This window comes from Juglans regia, chromosome 7, assembly GCF_001411555.2.
Source record: "Juglans regia cultivar Chandler chromosome 7, Walnut 2.0, whole genome shotgun sequence".
Classification (NCBI taxonomy): Eukaryota; Viridiplantae; Streptophyta; class Magnoliopsida; order Fagales; family Juglandaceae; genus Juglans; species Juglans regia.
In genome coordinates, this window is record NC_049907.1 from 41,980,800 (window position 1) to 41,997,328 (window position 16,529).

The window sequence follows — 16,529 nt, forward strand, 5'->3', positions numbered from 1 at the left end:
TTTATTTTTTATGAACTTGTATGAAATGCCAATGCAAAACAGATTTTTTTATTAATGCTTACATCATGTGAAGCACAATATAATGAAAAATGTTTTAGCTACAAAGAAATTTTGAAAAAGTATATTTGCAAACTAACGTGGTTTGATGTGGTACGTTAGATAGATTGTAAAATTATTTTTATTATAAAATATATTTAACGTATTATATAAAATTATATCAGTTTTGTATGATCTGTTAAAATACTTCTCTTTTTAGATTCTAATTAACCACCACACAAACTATTTTTCTATAAAACGAATCGGATAAAAATCATATTCATTTTATTTAATATCAATTTCAATCTTTTATCGTGTTTCTTTAAATAAAGTTAAGTCGATAAGTGAAATTGTGAGATGTTATTCATTGTTATGACTTCCAAGCGAAATGGACGGAAACCGGGTCAGCGTCGCAGTCATCGTTGGAAATTGGAATTACGGTATGGACACATCTGTCTTTTCACGTAAAGAAATCCCCAATTATGACCTTTTAGGGCACGAAAAGGTCCGTTGTATCAGTGGCGGGAAGAGTACTCCAAGAAACGCCACCTAAATCACCCCGCAGTTGACAACCCGAAATCCCCAAGGAAACCGCTAAATCCTTTCCCCGGAATGTCTTTCCTCGAAGAATTTCAAGCCGGTAAGCCCCCCTCCCCTCCTCCCTCTCCTATTCATTATTGCCTGATCCTACTAAACCCTAATCCCATCTCGTACCTATGGGAAATCTTGATGTTGATCTTTCAGTATATCTTCTCGTCTTTGAGGTTTTTTTGCCAATTTACAATTTTAATACAAACACACACACACACACACACACACGTTTGTTTGTATATCTACGTTTAATATACCACATCCATGCATTAATACATTTAACGTTTGTTATGTTTTAATGCTAGGAATTCTATTTTATTATACAAAATAGTCGGTTTAGATTCTTGTAAAAATTTGGAGAGAAATAATTGTCTGACAAAATTCTGTGGTACTTTGTTACACTCGCGTTCATTCGTGAAACGTGCTTTTCTGTTTTGGTATCAAGGCTAATTTGTTCTTGGAAAACATAGTTCGTAGCTGATTTCTATGTGTTACTATATCTTTTGACAATTTCATCATAGATTGATCTAATGAGCCTCTATTTATGGGTGGGTTATTGGAGTTTGTTGTGTCAATTTGTATGTGATAGATCGGAGTATTTGCTGCTTTTCTACGATAGTTTTTACTCTTTTTGCGAGTTATTGAAGTATTAGATTATACGAGATGCTTGATGATTTAGGTACTGTTCTACAAGTAACATTTTTTTTTTTCATTTGCCATTTTACACAGATTTGGATTCACTGCCCAGCATTTTGCAAAAGAAGTATGCATTATTGCGTGACCTTGATAAAAGTTTACAAGGTTTGACTATTAACTACAATAGCAACAACATCATTGTCGTTGTTGATATTATTATCTTTATAAACTCTATCATACTTATGTAGCATCTTTTACTATTGGTGTGCTAAAGCTAAAATATGACTTGATTTTCGAAGGTCAATGGGCAGAAAATAATAGTCACCATCAATTTGGTGCTATATATCCTTGCTAGATTCAAATGATGTAAGAATCATTAAGCCTACATATCCAGTATGCACAGTGGGTTGAACCTCAGATCATTTTTACGATGATAAAAATAGCACTAGGCTACTGTACCAGTGTTGTGATAACCATGTTTTATTATGTTCTTACTTTTAGAAGTTATAAGAAAGTCATATCGATTCTTTGTTTCAAGAAAACTACTTGTTACTGCTCAAAAAGGGGAGACAAATGACTTAATCATCATGAGTTAGTGCTGGAACTGTAATTTGACCGGTAATGACATCACTATAGGTTTTATGATTATACAATAAGCAAACTCTTTTGCTCTCTTGGTTTCCCCCTTCATGTTACTTTTGGTTTTTGACTTGTGCAAGAACCTGTAGGCACAAGTCATTATAGCTATGAACTAGAATTATATTGACCAAATTAGCTAAATGTTATAATTTTTTTTTTAATTTTCTATATTTAGTACATAAGTGCATTTTCTTGCTTTAAGGAAAATTTGGACTTAATTTTTACGTACACGCTAATTGTTCACTATGCCATGTTCTTATTATGAATTTGAACAGATATTCAGAGACAAAATGAACAGCGTTGTGAACAAGAAATAGAGGAGATTAGGAAAAGAGTCAGGTCTGGAAATATTACTACCACTACTTCACTCATCAGATTCTCAGACGATGCACTTGATGAGCAAAAGCATAGCATCAGGATTGCAGATGAAAAGGTTGCCTTGGCCGTTCAGGCATATGATTTGGTATGCGGAATCTTCATCTTTCTTTCTATTTTGGTTACCGTGAGTGTTGCTTGTTTTTTGTGTTACCTTTATTAGAAAAGGCAATTACCACCAGACTTGCCAATAACAGTTAATAAAGCTAAAACTTTTTTTTGACTTATCAAAAAAAGGTTTACCTTTATTAACTGTTATTGGCATTTCTGGTGGTTATGTCATTCTGGCCTTTTTGTTGTTGAATCTGTTGGTGCCAAATATTCTATTTGTGAATTTGCGATTTCTCTTCTTTAGGAGTTGCATCTGATGTTACTTATCAAAAAAAAAAAAAAAAGGAATTGCATCTGATGCTGACACATCTTCTATTTGTGTACTTATCATATCTCTTTCTTATTAAATATTTTAGTAGGCTGAATCATTAGCATGAAGGTGCTCCTAGATCATCATGCATGTGTGTACTTGCGCTAAAAAATGAAGTTATATTTGGTTTAATGCAGAAATGTGCCGTGAATTTATGATACTTTTAATTTTTGTTTTTATAGGTCCATATTGGATCTCACTGAGCTTAGATGAAAATTTATCCTTCTTGTTGCAGTAGAGGGCATGCTTTCCATGCCCTTGTGGGACTGAAATCGACTAGACCTTATTGGGATTATTTGTGGATTATAAAGTTTATTGGACATATGCTTGTGTGATATTTTTGTTGAGTAATAGAAACTTTATGCTTCCACTTCGCTGCTTGCTATTTTCTCTCCATATTTCTTATAAATGGTATATGGTATCATTGGTTATTCAGAAAATTAATATTTGCATGAAAGGTCAGCTTGTTTCTCGTAGAAGGAGATTTATTTTCAGAATTCTCTTTAATCAACGACTTTAATTTTTTGAGCAAAAGATTATCTGCTTTCTACAGTGTTTAGTTTTAGAATAATGCACTTGAAGCCTCATGGACTTTTCTAATTGATTTATCAGCCGCTTGAGCTAGATTCAGGAATTGATACCATCTGACAAAATTAGTAGTTTTTCCTTAGTAAATTAGCTATTAGTTAATAATGTGGTAGTGTTAGAAGTTTCTTCTATATTCTGATTTTATGACCTCATTGATGAGGCTAAGATTTGCATGCCTTAATTTAAGGTAATTCCTATTACTGTAGATACTGTGAGGGATATCTTTTTTTAAAATTTGTAAGGAATTAACTTGGTGTTCTTATTGTTTATTTGTTTTGCTAAATGTGGCTATTCATAACAATGTTTCAGGTAGATACTCACATACAGCAACTAGATCAATATTTGAAAAAATTTGATGAAGAGCTTCGGCGTGGTACTCTACTATTTTTTTCATTTTTTCTGATTAGATAATATGTTTACATGTCTTAACACTTTAAAGGTTTAATGTGTGAGAATACTCTTTACCTTTGCTACTTAGGTTTTTCACTTATAAAAAAATAATGATAACAATAATAAAGGAACCGTGGCTACTTAGATTTCTAATTATGTACGAGTGTGCATGACAGAAAAAGAAAGCGCTACTGCAAGTGGCATCACACCTCCAAGTCTCGATGGTAATGTGAAAGCTGGAAGAGGGAGTGAAAGTGGCAGAGGCGGCCGTAAGAAGTATCTATCTTGCCTACTAATTCATATATGCTTATTTGATAGGTTTATTCTGCCTTTTGCTTTCTTGTAGAAGCTTTTATTGAATGCTTAGTAAGTTATTTCTTATTTAATGGATCCATCATAGATTCTTTACCTCCTAAAGATAAGTAGAACATTGGATTTGAAAATGTTCTATATGAAAAAGTATTTTGAAATGGAGGGGATTTCCTTCAGCAATCAAAGGGCAACAAGAAGGGAGAAGAGTGCAAGGACCCTGAAATAAAAAGAACGATAGCTGAGAGAACAGTAGTCTCTATGGTGACCCTTCATTAGACAAGTCCATAATTTATAAACTAGTAGCTTTGTTACATTAAATTTGAGAATGTGAGGTATAGTTCTTTTTTTTTTAATTGATAAATAAGAATTTAATTGATGATAGAAAGTAGGCATAGTCAGAGAATGTGAGTGACTATGATATACCAACCTATTTCTGTCAGAACACGCCAGGCAACAGCAGCAGGGGTGGCAACGACAGAAGCAGCAACTGTTGCAAACTCTTCTGGTATGGATTTAGATCTACCCGTGGATCCAAATGAACCTACATACTGTTTATGTAACCAAGTTAGCTACGGTGAAATGGTTGCTTGTGATAATCCCGATGTATGTAACTCTTCCTACTCTTTATCTTCTTTTAATCTAAATTTGTTTTCTACATTCTCGACCTATCGTTTGATGATGGCCGTTTCCTCTTTCAACAGTGCAAAATAGAGTGGTTCCATTTTGGTTGTGTTGGTCTGAAAGAACAACCGAAAGGAAAATGGTACTGTTCAGATTGTGCGGTGATGAAAAATCGTCGCAAAGTTAGATGATGCTGGAAGGCAGTTATAGGACATAATAGTGTTATGGTTTTTACTGCCGCATCGTGAAATATAATTCTGCCTTTATGTATGCTCAACTTTAAGATATAATTCTCGCTTTCAGCCTTATTTAATGAAATGATTTTTTAAAAGGGAACTCATGCGGGGTAGAGGGGCTATTGTTCTTTTTAGTGAACAAGTATTCTATCCAAGGATGTTTCAATGGTTCAACCGCATAGATTATTTTGAGAAATTGTGAAATTTTGATGACTCGAGCACACGTGACGGTGGCTTTTGACAATTTGGGGTTGGTATTAGGAGACTAAAGATGCTCTATGAGCAAGCTTCGGCTGGAAATGGCTATGAAGCCATTCTAGCCTGTATACCCTTCCCAGACACAGAAATAGATGGGGCCTTCATAGGCTACAGGGGTTTCGGCTGAGTGTTGATGAATGAGCCTTTGATAGTAGATCATGACTTTGAGCTCCAAGGAGCAATAATTATGCAGATTCGTGCAAAACCAGTGCAGTTTTGCCATGCACCTGAAATGGAAGAAACTCCGAATGCTCGGCCTGCAAATTACCGCTTCGTGGAGCTCAGGACCCAGCCAGCAGACTTGAGACCTACGCTCTTTCTCATGGAAGAGCTATCTCACCTGCTACTTGGATATGCCTAACTCATATAAGGTTGGATTGGTGACCCCTAAGCCTCAGCTCATACAACGAACCCTTCATCAAGCTCCACTACCCCCAATTAAGTTATTTACCAGTAAAACACTAGAGGAGCATTTATAAATACAAAAATTTATTCTCATCACTCATTATTCATCATCCCAAGCCATACATTATAAAAAACACTTGTTCTTTATAAAAACCCTCACAACCTATAAAAAACAAAAAGAGTCAGGCTAGCCTACTCGGTTTGACCGCATAGCAATTTTTGAGTTTTTATTTTTTCTTCATTTTTCTATTCACATTTTTTTAATATATTTAAATATTTTTAAAAAATAAAAAATACACTAATACACTTAAAATCACTTCCTTAATCACTAAATAAAAAAAATAAAAAAATAAAAAAAGAAATTTTTCCCGGACAGTACACTTAAGCGGTAATAGAGAGGCGGTAGAGTAGGCTTTCTCACACAAAAAATTCCACATGTATGGGGTTGATTTGTAGCAAAACTACCAGAAACACATTTCAACTTGTGCATTAGGATTGATTATATATAGAGCGACAGAACTTAGAAACAAATAGCTTGCCTAACAAAACTAGTTTAGCAGTAACAACCTTTAGATTGCAAAGTAAAGGGCAAAAATTCTAGTTCCGGTACATGGTGATTCCTCAGTGCAGCAACAATCACAGGTTTAATCCTAAGTTACCAAAACTACCTGCACGGTTCTCTTGCTATGGTTCCATGGATACCTTGTGACCAAACCATTCAAGATTTAAAACGAAAAATCCCTAATGTTTGCATCAGGTATACATCTTGGAGATAAAACATTAAGGCTGTTCGGATGATTGTGCTCCCCAATTACCCATGCTAACAGGATCCTCAATAATCCATGCCGCCCATGCCACCACCTCCCATAGCCGGAACCTCTTTATCCTCTTTGGGTATTTCGGTTACTACGGCTTCGGTGGTTGTCATCAAAGATGACACACTGTTACATCAGAAGGCAACAAACAAGATTTAACACAATGTCGGTAATAACAAAGTATTACTGAAAACACAAAAACAGAACGATCTTTCAGCTTACCTTGCAGCATCAACCAGAGCAGTCCTAATTACTTTCACTGGGTCAATTATGCCGGATTTGACCATATCAACATATTCACCTGGTGATGCAATTGAAAAGCAGAACCAAAAAAATCGTCAAAATGAATATCCAATTTTGTAGGTGTAAATGAGAACCTGTGGATAAAGAATTGTGAAGATTGACTGACCTTTGGCTGCGTCATATCCTTTATTTGGGTCACTTTCTTCCAACAACTTACCAACAACAACTGCCCCCTCAACTCCAGCATTAGAAGCAATTGTGTACACAGGTGTCTGCATTATTAACAAATGAGAAATACGGTATTAGACACAAATTTTTGTGAGCCGTGAAAGGGGAAAAGAAAAGGCTGAGATCTCATTATACAAAAAAAGAATGTCATCAGTAGGAGATTTTGTTCAAGTTGGTCCAATCCAATTGTTGCCCAAAAAGGGGAAAAATTGTAAGAGACAAACCTTGAGTGCATTCTGAATAATCTGAACACCAATCTTCTGATCAAAGTTGGCAGTTTCCAGCTTTTCCAACTCTTTTGATGCGTAAAGAAGAGCGACACCACCACCTGCAAATGGAAAACTCTTGTAAGTTTACCTCTGCCGATTCAAATTTCAACCAGATAGCTCCAACATTATAAAGATGCAATTTACCTGGTACTATACCCTCCTCTACAGCTGCCTTTGTGGCATTTAAGGCATCTGTCACTCTATCCTTCTTCTCACTAACTTCAACTTCACTAGCTCCTCCAATCTGGGGGGAAAATATCAAGATTTAACCAATGTTTGCCATCATCATTCCCCGAGAATGTGCAAAAATAAAAAATGTAAAAACAGCCGGCCAAACCAGCAAGAATTTTGCATTACTTAGTTGCCAGTAGACAAAATGTTAGGATACATAATAGTAACCATACCTTCAACACAGCAACACCACCAGAAAGCTTGGCCAATCTCTCTTGTAACTTCTCTTTGTCATAATCAGATGTGCTATTTTCAATTGCTGCCCTGATCTGTTATTAAAATTATTGACAACATCAATCAAGTTGGGATCTAAAATATCTAATTGGGTTTTTTTATGTACCTTGTAAACAAGAGGGGTTGAAAATTAAACAATTGTCAACAGTTCAAATACCAAGTAATGCCAAAGGGATGGAAGAACACAGTCAAGGAAATCGCAAGACAAACCTGTTCACATCTTTCCTCAATGGCCTTCTTGTCCCCAGCACCATCAAGAACAACAGTATCATCTTTCGATATTGTGGCCTAAAATAAAAACCAGTAGTCATCTTTTGAAGATCATTACATGGAATTAGGTGTGAAATCTATATCTCAAGGATAGAAAACCTAATCTTCAAATTTGCCAATCAGAATTTTACACATTAAAAAATTACCCCTAAAGAATCCATAGTCAAACCGCTGGGTACGGTGCTATTCGAGTGTACCTTTCTTCTATAAGTTAAGCTTAATTGATAATAAAAATGATGTCATCCAGATATACGGGAGTAAGATTACCTTTTTGCAACTTCCAAGCATATCAAGATCGACTTTTTCAAGATTCAATCCAAGCTCTTCAGTTATCAGCTAAATATACAAGCAGCACACATAAGCGCCATGCAGTATCATAAAATTCAGAAGGTTTAAAAGGATACAGGACAGCAGACTTACCTCTCCTCCAGTAAGAATGGCAAGATCCTGCAGATTGGCTTTCCTATTCTCACCAAAACCCGGGGCTTTGATGGCACAAACCTGTAGCAATCCACAATTGCATCAGATTGGCAAATAAGGACACCCCCATATCCAGAGTTAAGAAACAAGAAATACTGCCCCTGCCACCATAAAAAAATCAAGTCGACCTTGATTCCAGCACGAAGTTTGTTCAGAATAAGAGTTGCCAAGGCCTCACTTTCCACATCTTCGGCAACAATTAGCAAGGGCCTTTGTCTCTGAACCAAAAAAGTGTGAGATGGCTATTGATAAAATGTGAAATACACCTATCATTGATCTACCAAAATTTACTCACCTTCAAAGCCAGCTCTAATAATTTGATGACAGCATTTAAACTTGAGATTTTCTTCTCATAAATTAAAATGAGAGGATCTTCCAATTCCTGTCAGAACATAGACATCGAAGTCACTTAAGTGAACCGGAACCGAGTTTTGCTCTTTGTTTTGGTTCTTTATTTAATTAAAAAGGGACTTGGAACACCACTGGTGACTGACATAAGTTGTTTGGACATTCATCCCTCAAGTGAATAGTGAATACCACCAGAACTTTCAAGTTATATAGAGCAGGCAGCTGTGTCACGAGAAAAAGGAATAAACTTACACACATCTGGTTTTTCTGGTTAGTAATGAAGTAAGGGGATATGTAACCCCTGTCTAGCTTCATGCCCTCGACAACTTCCAACTCATTATACAATGTTTTCCCATCCTGTAACAGCAAAAGATAGTAAGACCTGCTTCTTTGGAAGCTTCAGAATTAGAAGGGAGAGGAAGGAGAGAGACAACCCGCCAGGTCTCCCCCCAAAAGGCAGGTGATAGATATAAAACAGCAAGAAAACCCTATGGATAGATATAAATAACGAGTTATTACTTGTATTGTGATCACTCCCTCTTTGCCAACCCTCTCCATAGCCCTAGCAATCAACTCGCCAATTTCTCTCTCTCCATTTGCAGATATTGTCCCAACCTGTTGTATTTGATTGACATAGAACCTTGGATTTACAACCTTCACAATCATAAAGCCAAGCACTAAGGTACTCAAGTGAGTAACTAGAAAGCATCAAACAGACCTGTGCAATTTCTTCAGATGTGCTGATCATCCGCGCACTGCTTTTCAAATGTGTAACAACAGCATCAACTGCCATGGAAATACCACGTCTTAGGTCCATTGCATTCATCCCAGCCGCAACTGACTTGCACCCTTCGGCAAAAATTGCTCGAGTAAGTACTGTAGCACAGGTGGTCCCTGCACACACATTGAAAAGTCCTCGATGCTCAACTTAACAGTGTGACAGAATTAATTACTCAGCTCACTATGAAAAATCCAAATATTCTACGGTGCATAGTAAAAATGCAAGCCAAGCCATACTCAATAACGACCAAAAACAATACAAATTGTGTCACAAAATTATCAATGTAAACTTTTTCAGGTCCATTAAACCAACAAGTGGAAGAAGACCTCACCGTCCCCTGCTTTATCATTGGTGGCATTTGCAACTTGTTTCACAAGACTGGCTCCAACATTTTTTACTTTGTCCTTGAATTCAATGTTCTTTGCAACAGTTACACCATCTTTTGTCACCTTTGGAGCACCCCAACTTTGTTCAATTACCACATTACGTCCCTTCAACAGCAAAAGACTCATGTCAACAACCGTTAACCATATCAACTAATTCAATATTAGTGTGTAGCAATAAGCTGTATTCAAAACGCACTTTAAAGAAGGTGGATATAGAGAACTTCAAACAACATGCATCTTTAATTCCTGACTTCCTGGTCAGTAGGAAAAAAAAGGGCAGAAGATTCAAGCGACAAAGTGCAGAAGTGTGTTTCAAGAAATCTCTCCAAAATGCCCCTTCCTTTCAGCAAAGTGAGGTGAGATTTTGCTGCTTCACAACCAATAATTCTTTGAGCAATGCATTTTCATGTTTCTGTTCATTGTATAAGAATTTATATATTCTCATTGCCAAATCCCCACCCCCCCCCAAAAAAAAATAAAAAATTCATAATCATTGAAAAAAACCACAATGAGACTATTCCAAACATACAATAAAATCAGACAGACTCCAATGCGAAACACATTCATAATAAACGGTTCATTTTTGGGCCCAAGACAAGCAGAAACGCCGAGGTCAGTCGACCTCCTTATCCATAAATGGTATAAAGATACTACGAGTTTCACGGCAAAAGCAAGAGATACGAATTAAGAACTGGTGTGATAGCTAGTTATGAAGTACCTTAGGACCCATGGTGACTTTGACAGCATCGGCCAGGTCTTCGACACCCTTAAGCATAAGAGCCCTGGCCTCCACCCCGAATTTGATGTCTTTGGCCGCATAGTTCCTGCTCCAACGCAATCTACTACCAATCTAAATCATACGCACACACGACATAGAAAGGCCAACACAATCAATAACACGGATAATCATATAGGGGTTTTACTGTTTTAAGGAAATCCAACAACTAGTGCTCTCACCTGCTGGGCACTTTTCCTAGCGACCCTGCAAAACCCCAAAAAAGAAAAAAAATCAATGAATTCACGTTCTTTTTGTTCCCCTAAAAGCTTCGAAACTTATGTTTCATCGCTGCTTCCAGGAAGCAATATGTTTCATAGGATCTCAACTCTAAACAATGAAAAGCATCTCAGATCCCTGAAACTAGTTTCTCTTTGTCTCTCTCTTCTGCAATCTCTTTTCACACATTTTCTCGGGACCCAAACGGAATAATAGAAAAGGAGAGAAACCCATATGGGAAAATAGAGAGAGAGGAAACGGAAGGTGAGGGGGATGGGGACGTACCGAACTTTGGAGGCGAAGCCGGTGGAGAAGCGGTACATTATGTATATGTGAATACAGAAACTGAACAGTAGCAAAGGCCCCCAGAAATATGGTTTTGAGAATGGGAGAAATTGGGGTAGAGAACTGGTGATTTTAAAAGGAGACGAAGGGTCTAGAAGCGGTAGCAAGCAGCTTCTAGGGTTTAAGGGGTTTTTCTACTTTTTATTTTTTCCCTGGTGTTTGGGGATGAATTTTACAAGGTTTCTCGACGACTTTTTGAACCCTTTATTTCACTGGACCCCAACAAACAAATAAATAGAATAAAAATACCCACACAGCTTCTGCATGGATCATCCATCATCAACATTATTCAGCAGAGCATCCTCAAAACCCAAACCCCTGGATTTTTTGTTTTGTTTTTGCCAATAATAAAACAATGCACTAACATGTTGTTCAGTTCAAATTTTCCATGTTGTCAAACACATGCAGAGAGCAATGATCACCAAATGTCCGACTCATAACTTGGTTCTAATTTGCCTTTTCTTTCAAATAAGATTTGACATAATGCCATCTCATATATAGCTTTGAATCTAACAGTCGTCGCATCGATGTGTTGATTGTGCTAGCATGTGTGTGCATGGCAATAACGATAATATGGTTGGAGATGCTCTTCAAATTTATCAAAGTAGTCATAATTAAATGGAATATAAATATGGGAAAATAAGAGGATTCTTTTTTATATATAAATAAAATGAAATTTTATTAAAACTAGTAAGTATGCATGGCCTTAGCGAGAAAATTATATTTTGCATCCTAAGTTATAATATTGTTCGTATTACATCTTGAGATTCCGTTTGTTTATACAGATTAAATGAAAGATAAAAATTGAATAAAATATTATTAAAATATAATTTTTTAATATAATTTTTATTTTAAAATTTTAAAAAAATTAAATTTTTTATTATATTTTATGTGAAAATTTGAGAAAATTATAATAATTAGATCAAATAAAATAAGATGATTTGCATTAGTCTTTGAGATGGATTTGGATTGAAAATATGTAACGTGTCCTTAACCAAATTGTTATTTTTCTGGTGCACATGCATTACAAAACTAAATAATAATTTATGAATGCAAATTGATAAAGTATATGAACAATCGTTTTTTTATAAAAGGCAAATTTGACATATATTGCATAAAATATGCTTATAATCTCATTTAATCCAATATAAATATCAGTATAAATTTTAACTTTTGTATATGCTTTTTTTTTTTAAACAAAAAAAAGTAAAAAATAAATTAGTTACAGGTATTGTTATTTTGTTTTGTTTTCATTTTTCTGTTCTTCTTCCTTAAGCTCCTCAGCACTTCGGTATTCCTGTTCAGCCAAATTCTAACAGAGACAGCGAGAGATAGAGACCAAAGATGACGGAGGCAGCGATAAGGAAGAAGCCTGGGATGGTAAGCGTGAAGGACATGCCGATCCTCCAAGACGGGCCGCCTCCGGGTGGGTTCCCGCCGGTCCGATACGCCCGTCGGATACCCAACAAGGGCCCCAGCGCCGTGGCCATTTTCTTCGCCGCTTTCGGTGCATTCTCCTGGGGCATGTACCAGGTCGGCAAGGGAAACAAGATCCGTAGGTCAGCACTTCTCAACAATCATCTCAGCTTCTTCAATGTCAATACCACCAAGTTGATTGCTTTCCCTTTTTAGTATTTTTATTTAGTCTGTTTAATGGTTCGGTTAATTGGGTTTTGGCTATTTCGTGAAAAAATTCGATTGGGGATGCGGAGGTGGTAGTTAGTGACGGATAGATAGATCTCTTTTGGTAGATATTTTATTTAGTATTCGTGATTAAGGATTTCTGGTTTTTGGTAGTTCTTTGATACGAGCTCTAGAAATGAGGTGGGTCTGATGGGTTTTTCTGTTTTGGCTTGACATCTTTTGCAATTCTTGGAGAATTATACCTTTATTAATATTATTTTTCAATTGAAGTTAGCTATCTATCTGGTGTGAGCTTTGGTGTGTGGTGGTTTTGGTGAAGAATTAAATGTGATTGTAATTAGCAATGTGGCGTGGAATCACTCAAATGAGGGAGCTGGCTATTCCCTTTGTCGAAATAGCCGGACTTTGCTTTGGAATATCAATTTAGTCGATAGTTTGCTATTGGCAATGCTTTCTTGTCAGTGAGGTTGAAAATTATAAGTGGTTGTACATATTTTGTATTACAATAGTAATTAATCCTCTGAATCTGAGTGAAGTGGTCTGATCTTTTGTGGATGATGCGAATAGAGAATTAGGCTTTTGAGGGAAAATATATGAATTGTGTATTTGAGTAAATTGTTTGTGTTATATTAAGAAAAAAGTTTATAGTTTTCATGTGCAAAAGAAGGTGATTGAGGAATTTATAGTTCAAAAGAAGGGATCAGATATGGTAGTTTTATTATAAGTTTTGTGGCTATAAACTGGATAAAGAATGAGAAAATAAACTGGAATTCAAAAATAAACTCAATTCTCCACCTGGAATTGAGACTATTATATTGTGTAATTTAAGAAGTGGGTGGATAGATTAACATAGAAGAGATAAGTTCTGTATCTGTGCATGTGTCTATGAGAGAGAGAGAGAGGGAGGGAGGGAGGAAGAGAGGAGAGTAATATGTGTATTCGTATGATGGCTCAGGGTATTGGAGAATGCAGCTTCAGTCCAGTTAGTAACTTGAACTCCTCGGATCTGATGAAGCTGCTTTGCTTTCTCCAATAGCTTCAACTTTGGTGATTACTTCTAAGAAATCTTCTTCTTCTTTTTTTTTTTTTTTAATGACGGGGGAACCACCCCACGACAGAGCCCTTAGGACTCACCCATGGAACCTAAACCCCCAAGGAGATTAGCATAGCAACCCACCGCCATGGCCTCCCACTTAAATCGTAGTTGGATCCCAGGGGGAATCGAACCTGTGGCATGGGGCTCATGCACAAGTTCGCCCTTACCACTTGATCCATCTCTCTAATAGAAGGAAGCATATGAAGCTCTCCATCTCAACAAGGTATAAGCAAATAGCCTGTCATTGTTATATACTTGTACAATGTCCCAATTGTGGGGATTGCGGCTATTGCTAGTTGCAAGAATTAATTGAATTTATAAAATAGGTGATCATGGTTTCCTGACATTTGGTGTGCTTTTAACTTTTACTGGTAGAGAGGAAGAAGCTGTAACGAGCCGATCCAGTATTATTAGAGATGAAATATGGATAATTTTATTGGGCCTAAATTAGGTTTAATGGGCCATATTGGATAAGCCCACAAACTATCAAATTATTGAGGTTGTCTAGGAATTTTAATTAGGCTCATAGGCCCAAAAGTTTATTTTGGTGGATTACAGAATTTTATCGGGCCAATAATTGAATTTAAAGCCCATTTAATATTTATGGACCAAGTAGATCCTATTTAATTGGAATTAAACCCAAGAATCTATTTATAAGGCCAAAGATATTTATTGGATGAGTTAGACTCATTTTAGAATTTAAGATCGTCGGCCATTAGAGTTTTTCCCATTTTAAAATCATCACTGATTGAGGTTCCCTACACAGTCTCTATCACTCCCAGCCTTAAGTTAAATGAACTGCTAAAGTGTGTTTTTAAAATTCAAGAACTCTTAGCCGTTGATCACTACCGAGTCCGCCTTGCAATGCACTACCCAATTTCACATGGAACTCCCCCCGTCTCTTAGAATCCCAACCCACTGACCAAGTCAATTTTACATGTTTTAATTCATCCCCAGATTCCTTCTCTCAATCCCACAACTACCGTATTATCCATTAGCCAACTGAGCACAAATTTATCAGAGTTCTCGTTGTACACAATTTCATCCGTTAGCCAATCAGCTTTTCTCTTGTACAGTTTAAGCATGAGAACTCACCACGTCTGTCACCCTTCCTCCCGTCTCGGTGATCATGACCGACTCTTCATCCTTCGGAAGTCAATGATTGACTTCAAGTTAAACATGTTGAAGGATTCCCTCCTGTCTATATATATCCTCTTCCTCTGCAATTTCAAAACACAACAACCCACTCTCACAGCACCGTAGCATTCCCTTCCTCAAACCGAGATTTCAAAAATGATGTTCTTAACCTTGGGGGAGCGGGGTGTTACACATACACATTCTTATTGGCCTATGCATACAGTCCTGGAGTTCCAACTACTTTTAAGACATAAGAAACAATGATAAATGAATACAATAGATTTGCCTTATTGAACCCTAGGAATGCATATATCTAATGGTATGCCATCTCTGATGACAATTGCCATTGCTGTACTCCGTAAAATCTGTCTTTTAATCCATCCACCATAATTATGTTTCTAAATACAATTCCCATAACAAGAATTTCAGTTTATGGATCTATTTACTTTTAAGTTTTTGAGTATATAGATACACACGCACATGCATGCATCCATACATACATATTGGGACGAGGTTTGGGTTGCAAAAATGAAACTTTTGTTGCTGAGCTTACCGAAATTCTGAGGGCCAAGACTCTTTTCCATGAAATTTCCTAAAAAATGACGTATTTTATGCATTGGAAAATAATAAATTTACAACTATTTTATAACTCTATTTGAAAAGTTATGTAAAATTGAAATAATTTTTAACGAAGTGGTACAATTACATTGGTTAATTCCAATATAAGTTGTAAAAGAGTTGGTGTTCATTACTCACATGCGTATAATATTTTCATTTTGCAGGGCGCTTAAGGAAGAGAAATATGCTGCCCGAAGAGCAATACTTCCTGTTCTTCAAGCTGAAGAAGACGAAAGGTAAACAAGGAACATATTAGACGGTCCTCTTCCATCACCCATAACATATAAATAACCCCCTAATTTCAGAATACTAACTCTCCGTTGTCTGCCATCTGTAGATTTGTCAAAGAGTGGAAGAAGTATCTTGAGTACGAGGCGGAAGTAATGAAGGACGTGCCTGGTTGGAAAGTTGGTGAAAATGTATACAACTCTGGAAAATGGGTGCCTCCAGCAACTGGTGAACTCCGACCTGATGTCTGGTGATATACTCTTCTGACTGCAGTTATTTTTGTGCTTGATGTTTAATCGTCAAGAGTTGCTTGTTTTCTATTCAAGAATTTTCTTATGTTGCTCATTGTCGGCTCTGGTGAAATAAAAATGTATTTGGAACTTTGTTTTACATGCAATCGCATACGACAGTTAAATCGCATACGACAGTTAATGTTAATTATTATCACATGTTGCTGTCTACACTTTACCTTAAAATCGGGAGTAATGGGGGGAAGTGTCATCTTAATATGCCATTATTGTGGAAAGAGAAATACTTTCGATCCTGAATTCGGAAATCAAAAAATGTCTCGAATGAGATTTTTTTTTTTTTTTTTACCAAATGATTAAAAAATATTTTTTAATGATATTGTGAATTTTTTATTTTTTAAAAAATATTTATGATGATTAAAAAAA

The 16,529-nt window shown here is 36.3% G+C and overlaps 3 protein-coding genes across 3 annotated transcripts; 2 read left to right on the forward strand and 1 right to left on the reverse strand.

Annotated features, from left to right (window-relative positions):
- The first annotated feature begins 538 nt into the window (after positions 1-538).
- On the forward strand, positions 539-4,940 carry LOC109012871 (PHD finger protein ING1-like). The gene is made up of 7 exons (XM_018994734.2): positions 539-676; positions 1,357-1,428; positions 2,178-2,365; positions 3,596-3,659; positions 3,853-3,952; positions 4,429-4,591; positions 4,690-4,940. Exons 1-7 carry the CDS (start codon positions 649-651, stop codon positions 4,798-4,800), a joined length of 726 nt encoding a protein of 241 aa, XP_018850279.2. The 5' UTR covers positions 539-648; the 3' UTR covers positions 4,801-4,940.
- A 1,030-nt stretch (positions 4,941-5,970) lies between these two features.
- Positions 5,971-11,302, reverse strand: LOC109012867 (chaperonin CPN60-2, mitochondrial-like). Its single transcript, XM_018994726.2, has 18 exons — positions 11,073-11,302; positions 10,751-10,775; positions 10,512-10,643; positions 9,739-9,898; positions 9,345-9,520; positions 9,146-9,241; positions 8,879-8,983; positions 8,574-8,660; positions 8,407-8,496; positions 8,219-8,299; positions 8,066-8,134; positions 7,739-7,816; positions 7,468-7,563; positions 7,208-7,307; positions 7,019-7,122; positions 6,733-6,838; positions 6,546-6,624; positions 5,971-6,449 (listed from the first exon to the last, which is right to left on the reverse strand). Exons 1-18 carry the CDS (start codon positions 11,108-11,110, stop codon positions 6,341-6,343), a joined length of 1,731 nt encoding a protein of 576 aa, XP_018850271.2. The 5' UTR covers positions 11,111-11,302; the 3' UTR covers positions 5,971-6,340.
- A 1,076-nt stretch (positions 11,303-12,378) lies between these two features.
- LOC109012873 (NADH dehydrogenase [ubiquinone] 1 alpha subcomplex subunit 13-B-like) lies at positions 12,379-16,316 on the forward strand. Its single transcript, XM_018994736.2, has 3 exons — positions 12,379-12,691; positions 15,792-15,863; positions 15,965-16,316. The coding sequence occupies exons 1-3, from the start codon at positions 12,477-12,479 to the stop codon at positions 16,107-16,109; spliced, it is 432 nt and encodes a 143-aa protein (XP_018850281.1). The 5' UTR covers positions 12,379-12,476; the 3' UTR covers positions 16,110-16,316.
- Positions 16,317-16,529: the final 213 nt, after the last annotated feature.